Genomic DNA, 11,745 nt, shown 5'->3' with positions numbered 1-11,745 from the left:
TGGACAGAGCTAGAGCCCATTCTACTAAGTGAAGTATCCCAAGAATGGAAAAACAAGCAGCATATGTACTCACCATCAAATTGGTATTAACTGATCAACACTTAAGTGCATATATAGTAGTTACGTTCATCGGGTATTGGGCAGATGGGAGGGGGGAGAAGAGGATAGGTATATTCACACCTAATGGGTGCGGTGCACCTCAGGGATGGACACGCTTGAAGCTCTGACTCAGGTGAGGCAAGGGCAATATACATAACCTAAACATTTGTACCCCCGTAATATGCCGAAACAAAAACAAATTTAAAAAAAGTTAAACAGATGGCAAGTTAGCAAATGAAATGATGTTTAACATCATACCTCATCATTGCTGTAAATTAAAACAGCAACAAGATCTCAGTACATACCTATTAGAATGGCAAAAATACAACACCAAATTCTGGTGTGAACGTAGAGAAACAGGAACTCTTTTTCATTGCTGATAGGAATGCAAAATGGTACAGTCACTCTGGAAGACATCAATAGTTTGTAAGTTTCTAAGAAAACTAAGCATACTTTTACCATATGATCCAGCAATCACACTCCTTGGTATTAACCCAAATGAATTGAAAACTCATGTCTACAACATATGGATATCTATACCAGCTTTATTCATAACTGCCAAGATTTGGAAGCAACCAACATGTCCTTTAATAGGTGAATAGATAAACTGTGGTACATCCAGACATAGTGTGTTAACTAAGAAAAAATGAGCTATCAAGCCATGAGAAGACATGTAAATGCATACCACTAAGTGAAAGATGCCAATCTGAAAAAAGGCCACATGCTGTATGGCATTCTGGAAAAGGCAAAGCTATAAAGACAGTAAAAAGATCAGTAGTTGCCACAGGTTGGAGACAGGGAGGGAAGGATGAATAGGTATAGAACAAAGGATTTTTAGAGCATGTTATTCTGTATGACACTTAACTGGTGGATACATGTCATTACACATTGTCAAAACCCGTAGAACGTACGCCACCAGGAATGAACCCTAATGTAAATTATGGACTGTTGGTGATAATGATGTTTAAAGGTAGATTCATCAAGTATGACAAATGTGCCACTCTGGGGCAGGCTGTAGATAGTGGGGGAGGTTGTATGTGTATGGGGACAGGTGTTACATGGGAACTCTGGACTTCCTGGTCAAATTTTCTGTGAACCTAAAACTACTCTAAAAAATAGCATTTATTAATTTTAAAAATGAACAGAGCATCATTTGTGCAACCTAATATATGTGTAATTGGAGTCTCTAATGGAGGGGAAGGAATAGAAAAACTATTTGAAGAAACAATGACTCAAATTTTCCAAATTTGAGGAAAACTATAAAGTCACAGATCTGAGAAGTTCAATAAGCTCCAAACACAAGAAGCATAAGGAAAATGACAAGACACAACATAATCAAATTGCTGGAAAACAGTGGCAAACAAAAAAGTCTTTTTAAAAATGTTATTTTGCTATGTTTATTTTTATTTTGTTTATAATTGACACATAATAATTGTGTATGTCTATGGGGGTACAATGTGAGGCTTCAATACACATACACATTATATAATGATCAAATCAAGGTAGTTAGCATGTCTATTACCTCAAACCTTTATCATTTGTTTGTGGTAATATCTTTCAAGACACTCTTCTCTAGCTATCTTGAAATATATAAACATTATTATTAGCTCTAGCCACCCTACTATATAATTAAACACCCCAACTGAGATCTTTCCTCTTCTTGGTTAAGTTTATTCCTAAGTATCTTATGTTTTTGTAGGTATTGTAAATAGAATGTTTTTCTTGATTTCTTTTTTAGAGAGTTCACTATTAGCTTACAGAAATGCCACTGATTTTTGTGTATCAATTTTGTATCCTGAAACTTTACTGAATTTGTTTTTTGGTAACCAAAATAGCATGATACTGGCATAAAAACAGACACATAGACTAATAAAGCAGAATAGAGAGCCTAGAAATAAATTCACACAGCTATAGACAACTGATTTTTAATAAAGATGCCAACAATACACATTGGGGAAAAGAAAGTCTCTTCAATAAATTATTCTGGAAAAATTGGATATCCACATGCAGAAGAATGAGACTAGATCCATACCTCTCACCACATACAAAAATTGATACAAAATGGATTAAAGATTTAAATGTAAAACCCCAAACTATGAAACTACTAGAAGAAAATATAGGGTAAATGCTTCATGACATTGTGCTGGGCAAGCATTTTTCAAATAAGACTCCAAAAGCAGGCAACAAAAGCAAAAATGGACAAATGAGATTGCACCAAACTAAAAAGCATTTGTAAAGCAAAGGAAATCATTAACAGAGTTAAGAGACAACCTATAGTGTGTGAGAAAACATTTTCAAACTATACATCTGAAAAGGGATTAATATCCAGAAGATATAAGGAACTTAGCAAAAAAAAAAAACTTGATTAAAAAATGGGCAAAAGACTTAGTAGACATTTCTCGAAAGAAGACATACAAATGGCTAACAAGTATATGAAAAAATGCTCGACATCATTAATCATAAGGGAAATGCAAATGAAAATCATAATTAGAAACCACATCACTCCAGTTAGAATGGCAATTAACAAAAAGCAAAAGAAAACAAGTGTTAGTAGCTAGGATGTGGAGAGAGGAACACTTACACACTGTTGGTGGGATTGTAAATTAGTACAGCCATTATGGAAAACAGGATGGAGTTCCTCAAAAAACTAAAAATAGAACTACCATATGATTCAGCAATCCCACTACTGGGTATATGTCCAAAGGAAATGAAATCAGTACACTGAAGAGATAACAGCACTCTGATGTTTATACACCACTGTTTAAAATAGCCAAGATACAGAATCAACCTAAGTGTCCATCAGTGGATAAACAGATAAAGAAAATTTGGTATATACACACAATGGGATACTATTTAGCCATAAAAAGAATGAAATCCTGTCATTTGCCACAACATAGATGAACCTGGAGGACACCATGTTAAGTGAAATAAGCCAGACACAGAAAGACAAACACTGTATGATCTGACTCATATATGGAATCTTAAAAAAATTGATATCATAGAAGCAGAGAGCAGAACAGTGGTTGCCAGAGACTGGGGAGGGGAGGAGGGAGAGAGATGGAGAGAGATTGGTCAGTGGGTACAAAGTTACTATTGACAGGAAGAATAAATTCTGATGTTCTATTGCAAAGTAAGGTGACTATGGTTAACAGTAAAATATTGTGTATTACAAAATAGCTAACATTACAAAATGGCTAAAAGAGAGGCTTTTGAGTATTCTCAACACAAAGAAATGATAAATGTGTGAGATGATGAATACACTACTCTGATTGGATCAATTATGCATAGATATATATCAAAACATCAAATTATAACCCATAAATATGTATAATTACAATGTGTCAATTAAAAATTTCTTAATTAAAGAAAAAGTTTTTAAAAAGCAAGTAGAATGGCAGTTGCCAAGGGCTGTGGGCTGGAGGAAATGGAGAGTTATTACTTAATGGGATGAGCGTTTCAGTTTTACAAGATGGAAAGCATTCCAGAGACGATCGTGATGGTTGCACAACATCATGAATGTACTTAACGCCACTGAACCATACACTTTAAAATGGTAAAATATACGTGACATATATTTTACTACAATTTTTAAAAATTGGGAAAAAAGTGGATGAGCCTTCGACACCAGATGGTAATGGAAGCTGAGTCAGAGTGAACACAGCAAAGGGCCTAAGACTGAACTTGAGGCATCAGCAGTCAGAGGCTGGGTAGGGAGGAATGAGCTTGGGACAAGGTCAAGCATGTGGTTCTGGAGGTGGGAGGAAACCTAGGAGAGCACAGTTTCATGGAAACCAAAGGAGGACAGTATTTTAAGGAAGAAGAGGCCCAGTGTCAAATGCTGCTGAGATTGCAAACGAAGTTGGAAATTCCCACAAGATTTAATGGCGTGGTGGTCACTGGTGACCTCCAGACTGTCTCCCTTCCTGTCTGGTGACCGACCCTTCATGACCGTAAACTCCTTGAGAGCAGCACCTTGAACAGAGCTCTGCCTCCTCCTGTGATGCCTTTCACTTAGGTACCCAATAGATATTTATTATATAGTGAACTCCATTGATCCACTTGAAGCTCTAATAAGGTATTGAGTGTATTTTGGGAGGGTGATAGAATTCCGTATTCTGATTGTGTTGGCAGCTCTACAAATCTATAAATGTGTAAAAACTCATAGAACTGTACACCTCAAATGAATCCACTTTATTATTTCTTAATTGAAAAAAATTTTAAAATAGTAATGGCAAGATTTTTTCTTACAAGGTGGTGGGCTCTTAGGTATTTATTGCAAAATGATTCTTTAAATCTTATTTGTATTTTCTAAATAGTCCTATGTATTTACCCAAGATTTAATAAAAGTATTGAATATTGAATAAAACACCTCCAGTTTTAAGCAAGGCATTTAGGAGAAATACAGAAAAGGTGGTAGGAAATCTATGGAAATACATGCATAATTTATGTCAATACCAAGAGAAATGGAAAAGAGTAACATAAAATCTATATTGTCTCATTTTTTTCACAGACAGGAATGGGTCACTTGCAAGTAACGAAAGATGGACTTCGCCTGGAAGGGGAATCAGAATTTTTATTCCCACTATATGCCAAAGAAATATGTTCCAGAGTGGTAAGAAAATGATGAAAGATTTAAATAATATGTGTTTTATGAAAAATAAATGAGGATCGATGCTAAAATTATTAGTAAAATGTTAACTTTTATTATCATGCTAGTTATTTTCTAACAATGCAAAAACAAGTATTAAGGTCACACCATTGGATAAAACATTAGATGCTGGTAGATTCATCTGCCTCCACAAAGCAAGTAGAGAATTCTAACATCCTAGACAGAGCTCCCGAGGGCTCTTGAAACTTCTTTTCTTCTGAAAAATCACATAATTGCCTACCACTTTGGAAGATATTTGGTTTCCTCTGAGTGAACCATAAACCCACCAGCACCCAACAGCCAAATTGCAGCATTCCTTTTGAAGGAGATTGTTTATATAAAAGCAATCTCCTATAAAACAAAACACCCCATCAGAATTACAGTAACCCAGAAAGCACTGACATGCTTATAAAGCCACTTTATCTTCAATAGAAAGTATCAAAAAAAAGCACCAAAAATTTTTAAAAGCTTATTTGAAATTGTGAGAAGCCTTTGTGTTTTGAAAATAAGTAACGTGGTATTTCTTATAGAAAGGCTAACCATTCTCTGATTTATGTCATGTCTTAAAATATGTCATGTCCTGGACCTAAATAACAAAAAGTGGTATTTTAATTCCTTGGAAAAGAAAAAGCACTGGTTAAAACTTGATCGTATTAGATGTTTACCTTGAGAACTGAGTTGGCACATTATAACTAGTGCATGCAAGCACTATAAACCCAAGGAATTATTATGTTTTATTTTGAAAAGTTAATACCTTTAATCCCTTAACATAATTTAATTCATGACTTTTTAATAGTTTTAGCCACAAATTTATAGGATCCCAGGATCTGTGACTATGGAGAAATAATTTCATACAAAGCCTAAGTTTCTATGGAAATAAAAGATATAATCATTTTAAATAGTACATATTTTGCTAATCTTGTACATCTCTTTCTAGGACTCATCTCTGCTTCTACAGTCCACTCAGAATGTGACCCTGAACGCGCGCAACTCAGAAGGGGAGGTCACGGGCAGAGTAACAGTGGGTGAGTCCAGCTTCATCACGGTGCTTTGCCTGCATGTGGTCCAGGAATGGCGCTAAGTGGATAGATTGTTTTTTCTTCTAAAGAATCCAAAGCTATTTATGAACAAAGTATGAATTTCCTAAATATCATGCCGGGTTGACCATGGAGAATAGTTTGTACCACAGGATGGGGAGGGCAGGGGATGCGGAGACAGCCTGAAGCGTTTCAATTAACGTTATTTGGGTTCCGAGAAATAGAGGGCCATCAGGCTAGTAAAAGAAACAAAATGTTTCTTTTGGGACACAAAAGAATCTGGCCTCCGGAGAACGGAGTGGTCTCTTGGCTGAGAGCCGAAAGGATATTCAGAACCTCTCTGCCTCTCTGTCTCTGGATAAGATGGCTTATCCAGGGGGGTCCACAGTGGAAAAGGTTTCAAGTCAGCATGGCCTTAAGGGACTTTTGGTCATGGGGAGGATCATGAATGGGAAACAAACCAAGATTTAGCAACCAAGACAGATGGCAGAGCTTCAGCAGAGCAGGCCAGGAATAAGAAAAAGCAATTGCTGTGGACAGCCAGACTTCTAAGGTGGAACTAGATAATACAGGATTACACCAAAATGTCAGTAGGGCTAACTTAACCATGGTTTTGTGCTTCTAGTACTTTCTCTATGATGCCATATTTGTAGCAGCAGAATATGTTTCCTTTTTCTAAAGGACTTTGTGATGTTTATTTTTAAATGAAAGATATCATGAGGGAAAAAAGGTTGGTAATGAGACATACTGTATGTAAGGAAGAATTTGGTTGTATTTTCACTAGAAAAACCCTTAAGCTAGTTTCACACACTGAATTAATCAGATCGTAAGCCATTAATTTTTCCTTCTTTGTACCAGAGCCTTTCATTAAAAACCATATTCTTCAGATGGGCTCTTTCATTATCAACAAGGTGGAATTGGAATTTTATTTCTTAAAGATCTCTATTGCAAAAGATAATTACTTTTTCAGCTCTGATCAACGTCCAAGTAGGTTATAAAACATAGAATATTAATAACTGTTAAAAGATTAATTACAAACTCAGTAATTACGGGCTTGCTAGCACTTGGAGAACAGTCTAGTTTCCTCTGAAGTAGAAAGCATATTTAAATTTAAACATTAAGTGCCTATTTTTTTATATAAAATGGAGATGGAGTGTTATTCGTCTCCCTGCCTCTGCTCAGGTAGTTCCCTCTACCTGGATGCCTCGTTCTCCCTTCATCAGCTGAAGGGGTTAACTTGGAGGTGAAAGTGAAACAGAAGGAAAGGAGGCATAAAGAAGACAAAAATTTCGTAGGGGAAGGGGAAGGGCAAACACACGAGGGTGTTCTTCCACGGTGTTTTCCCGTGGAGTAAGAGGTGAGGATCCCTTCTGTGAATAATGGCGAAGAAGAGATTCAAGGTATGATTTCTTCTGGGTTAACTTTAACCACTAAAGTGAGCCATTTGTAATATGGTCTTTCACAAATCTCACATTTCGAATTGCAAGATCCTTAGTTGGTTAATAAGTGAAAGAATACAAGTTTAATTATGAATAGGAGACATTATTTGGGACAAGTTTTAAAAATCTTAGAAAATAAACTTATACTTTATTCATATATATATTTGATATAGATTAACATATGTTTAACATAAATAAATTTTAATAATACAATAGATATAGGCTTAAAACTTGAAAAGTTTAACCATAGAATAAAAATGACCTAATAGGTACAATGTACACTATTCAGGTGACGGGCCCAGCAAAAGGGCAGACTTCACGCTGTACAATACATCCATGAAACAAAACTGCATTGGTACCCCCTAAATCTATTGAAATAAGAAATAAAAACTTTACAAAATAAAAAAACAAAAGTATTAGCAACAAATCCTAAATGCTTAGTTATTTGATATTGCTGGGTGACATGGCATGTGTAAAACAGAGACTTTTACACTGCTTTTAGTGAATACTTTATAATAATCTGTTTTAATGAATCCATCAGGTCCCCAAATGGTACAAGTCCAGAGTCAACAGTTTCAGATCAGCTCCAAAGATGGCAAGCCGCTGTTTACGGCTGACGAAAAGGAAGTTGTGGTTGGTACAGATAAACTTCGAGTAACTGGTATGTAGAATTTTTGACAAAAACAATATCCCAGAGAGCAAACTTCTGCAAAAGCAAATGTACTTTTGGCAAGTTTACCTTGGAATTTTTCAGGCAGACAAGGGAATTTGAATTTGTTGACTTTTCTGGTGGCATTTCTATTGCAGTTCTTTGATATTTTCCCAGAAGAATGAAATCCTTCTCATAAATCTTTGTCCACTCTCTTCCTTCCGCCACCTTGTTACCGTTTGTCTCTTTCCAAGCGAATAACTCAAAGGCTTATCATATTTCTCCATCATCTCCACAATTCAAGTATCTGTTTTCCAAGTTTCTTTTATGCCCATCCTATCAGGTAAGTGGATTCCCTGCGTTTCTACAAAAAAAAAAAACTTTTCTCTTCTGGAACTAAAGATTGAATAGGGTTCAAAATAGACTCATTTGGAAAAACCTGAGGCAAGATGGCTGACTAGAGACACCAGTTGCCAGATTGTCTCAGAAAGAAGGAAAAGTTTTAGATGAAAAAAAAAAAAACGTAGCTCAGGTAGAATTCTGAGGAAAACGTGCTGGAATGTACCAGAGATTTCATGGGAAGAAGTTGCAGAGCAGAACAAGAAGGAGCAAGATTTCGTGAGAAATCAACCCCCAAAGGCCGCCGCTGGCATCTCGGGGGCTTCAGGCTGGGGGGCAGAGGCAGCACCAAGCGAACCACAGTGGAGCCACGTGAAACCGCCCGTGCCTGAGCCCCAGCCCAGCCCTGGGCCCCAGATGAGCAAGGCTGCCACCCCTGCCTTGCACCGCCAGCAGACAGCCGACACCAAGCAAGCTGCGAGCAAGCCTCTCTGTCCAGGAAAGTGTCCCACGTGGCCGCCGGCCAGAGTTGGTGCGGAATCTGGCCGCTGACGCTGGAAGAGTTTATCCTGAAGCCACCATTAGAAGGAGACCTCAAGAGAAACTTGGCACGTGTGGGCTCAAAGGGAAAGATACCAGTTGAAAGAGAGTAGTTTTAGGTTTACAAAAAAAAAAAAAAAAAATTGAAGGTAACCTGAACTAGGTGGTAGCAATGGCCATAGAGGAAAGTGAATTATTCCAATTTAAGGTCTGACAGATAGAGACTTGCCCATGGACCAAATGGTAGCAGGCATTTAGGGCAGAGAATCAAAGATGATATTGCTTTGGGTGATGGCATTGCCTCTGGGTAATGGAGAGGCCTGAGGAGGAGAAGACACGTGCAGGGCAGAGAGCGTCCACAGTTAATGTTTTGAACACACAAGCTGAAGATCGCAGTCAAACAGCCATGCACATGGACCACGTCAGCTATCTGGTGTGCGAGCTGTCTATCGCCCAGAGCAGAAGTCTAGACTGGAGATACAAACATGGACATCGCCAACCAACTGGGCTCTGAAGAATGCCTACATTAGAGGGCAAATAGAGAAAGAGTAGCCACCAAAGGAGATGAGAAGAGACAGACAATGTGGTGTCAGGAGTAGCACCAGAGGCATCTTCTGGTGTCAAAAGAGAATATGTTCCCAGAACTTGGCCCAGGAAAGATGACAGAAATTGCCATTGGATTCATCATCATGGAGGTCATCGTTATCTTAAGGAGAGCGTTTGTCACTGGAATATTAGAGGCAAAAGGCAGTTTGAAGTGGTTACAGCGGAACAGGACCGAGGTAGTAGAGACATTATGTGGGAACGTTGTGTGGAAGTTCGGCCGTGAAGGGGAGCAGTGAAATTGTTTGGCATTACTGGAAAAGCTCTTATCAGTCCACAGATGTTCAAGGAATATGTGGGGTGAATCCTAATAAATAGTTATCAGTGTAAATGCAAAAATGTAACAAATGTCCGAGTCCATATTATCCATTATTTGAACGCAAGTATTAATATTGAATTCTATGTATTTGTATAATGGAAGGGACCTAGAAACAGCAGCACGTGGAAAGAATGGAGCAGCTTGGAGCAATTCACCATTCAGTTGTTGAGCTCAGTCCAAGGACACCATGACTGTCGGGCCACTTCCCATGAGCTTGGAACTTTTCAACTCCCTCATCACCATTTCAGTTCGCCTTGTAGCACAGTCTTACTGCAGACCTCCACGGGAGTATCACTCCACATAGAATGCTCTAGAATCTAGTAGAGAAGAAGGTGTCATTCAAATACCACTGCTTCATAGTAGAGATAGCCGGTCCATTTACTATGTCTTAATTTCAGTGACACATTCTTAAAAAAAAAATAAACGTAAGACTGGGCTGTCTTTTATTTTCCTTTTTGGTCATACTTTCCTGTAAATAATGCATGTTATACAGGGTCATTTTAGTGCATGATTTATAATTATATAATATAATATAATACTTTATAGTAGAACTTTTTTCCCTGCCTAAAATTTAGATTCTACGACCTCGACTAATATGTCCTATTGTACACAAGGAACAGGTGTTATGCCAATTATATTTTTTATATCATCCTGGTTGGGAATATTTAAATATGAGTACAAACGTAAAGAAAACGCAATTAGAGTGAAGATAAAAAACCATTTACTGAGAATCATTTTATGAAACCATTTAGGAAAAATTCCATTTTATTATATGCAAATAAGTTCTAAGGAGTATTTTCTTTGCGGTGAATAGTAATGATGTAATCAAAATCATAGATTATAGTTTGTGTATTTATAATTTCAGTAATACATAAACGGCTGCTCTTTTTAAAGATAATACATACCGGTTTATAGATTTTATATCTGCCTATAAATACATTCCATAATCACATGTCAATATAATATCACTAATTATGGTCATAGTAGAAGGCAAATAATTGGCATGCATTTAAAAACTAGTGAGTTATATATCCCTGTAAAATAGTGCCACCGAAACTCTTTGAATAATTTCAGCTCTTAGTGGAAAAAAAATTGAAGCTGTTGTGAAGGTTGATTATATGGACTGGGTCATTCTTGTCACACCCAATCAAACTGGAGTTGAGGGGCTGGGGGCAGAAGCACCTGCTCCAACACCTAGTGTCCTGCAGGCCCAGCTGCTGAAGTGGCCCCGCCGTCACCTTAAGACCAGGTTTGCCCAGTGGCTGTGGAAAGACCTGCCTGTGTCACTCCCCTAGTCCCCAAACACTTCTCTGATGCCAATGAGCTTTATTAGAAATCAATACATAACATTTCTCTTTCTAGTAAGAACGCCCACAACTTTCTCTTTGTTCTTCAATCATACCAAAAACCGCCCAGGTCTATGTGTATGCCCTGAATTGCAATTCTGCAATTCCCGAATAAAAGTTTTAATTTAGAGGTCTGTCTTTATATTCATTTTGACTTTGACACCGTGCTCAAATAAAAAATCACCCATACAAGTGGAATACGTTGCAATTTCTAGCTTTGTTTTATAAAGAGTGTATGTTATAGAGAGCACAATGTGTTGACAGTTTTTTTCTCAGCCGTCATATTATTTTCTTTATATAAAAATAGAGAAAATAATTGCATAAAAGTTTATAGCCTGCATTCCTTTTCTTTCTATTATCTTAGCTATGGAAAGCAAGCATTATTTTTTGATGACTGCTAGAACTCACGCTAGGTTCCCCATACCAAAGCACTACTCCTGTTTCAAACATTGCTGCTATTAATTCATAAGCCACAACAAATCTACTTGTATAAAACAATGCCTAGGGCTGGGCGCGGTGGCTCACGCCTGTAATCCTAGCACTCTGGGAGGCCGAGGCAGGCGGATTGTCTGAGCTCAGGAGTTTGAAACCAGCCTGAACAAGAGCGAGACCCCGTCTCTACTAAAATTAGAAAGAAATTAATTGAACAACTAAAAATATACAGAAAAAATTAGCCGGGCATGGTGGTGCATGCCTGTAGTCCCAGCTACTCGGGAGGCTGAGCCA

The 11,745-nt window shown here is 37.6% G+C and overlaps 1 protein-coding gene across 1 annotated transcript in view; it reads left to right on the top strand.

Moving 5' to 3' along the window:
* The window catches only part of SGCG (sarcoglycan, gamma (35kDa dystrophin-associated glycoprotein)), a 53,754-nt gene that overhangs the window by 30,942 nt on the left and 11,067 nt on the right, over positions 1-11,745 (top strand). Inside the window, exons 2-4 of the mRNA XM_012649904.1 lie at positions 4,610-4,711; positions 5,685-5,772; positions 7,765-7,884. Coding sequence (XP_012505358.1) covers positions 4,610-4,711; positions 5,685-5,772; positions 7,765-7,884 — 310 coding nt within the window. The remainder of the gene's footprint in view (positions 1-4,609; positions 4,712-5,684; positions 5,773-7,764; positions 7,885-11,745) is intronic.

This window comes from Propithecus coquereli, unplaced genomic scaffold (assembly GCF_000956105.1).
Source record: "Propithecus coquereli isolate 6110/MARCELLA unplaced genomic scaffold, Pcoq_1.0 Scaffold306, whole genome shotgun sequence".
In the NCBI taxonomy this organism is placed as follows: domain Eukaryota; kingdom Metazoa; phylum Chordata; class Mammalia; order Primates; family Indriidae; genus Propithecus; species Propithecus coquereli.
The sequence above is the reverse complement of the archived record's forward strand: the minus strand, read 5'-3'. Positions and strand labels throughout refer to the sequence as shown.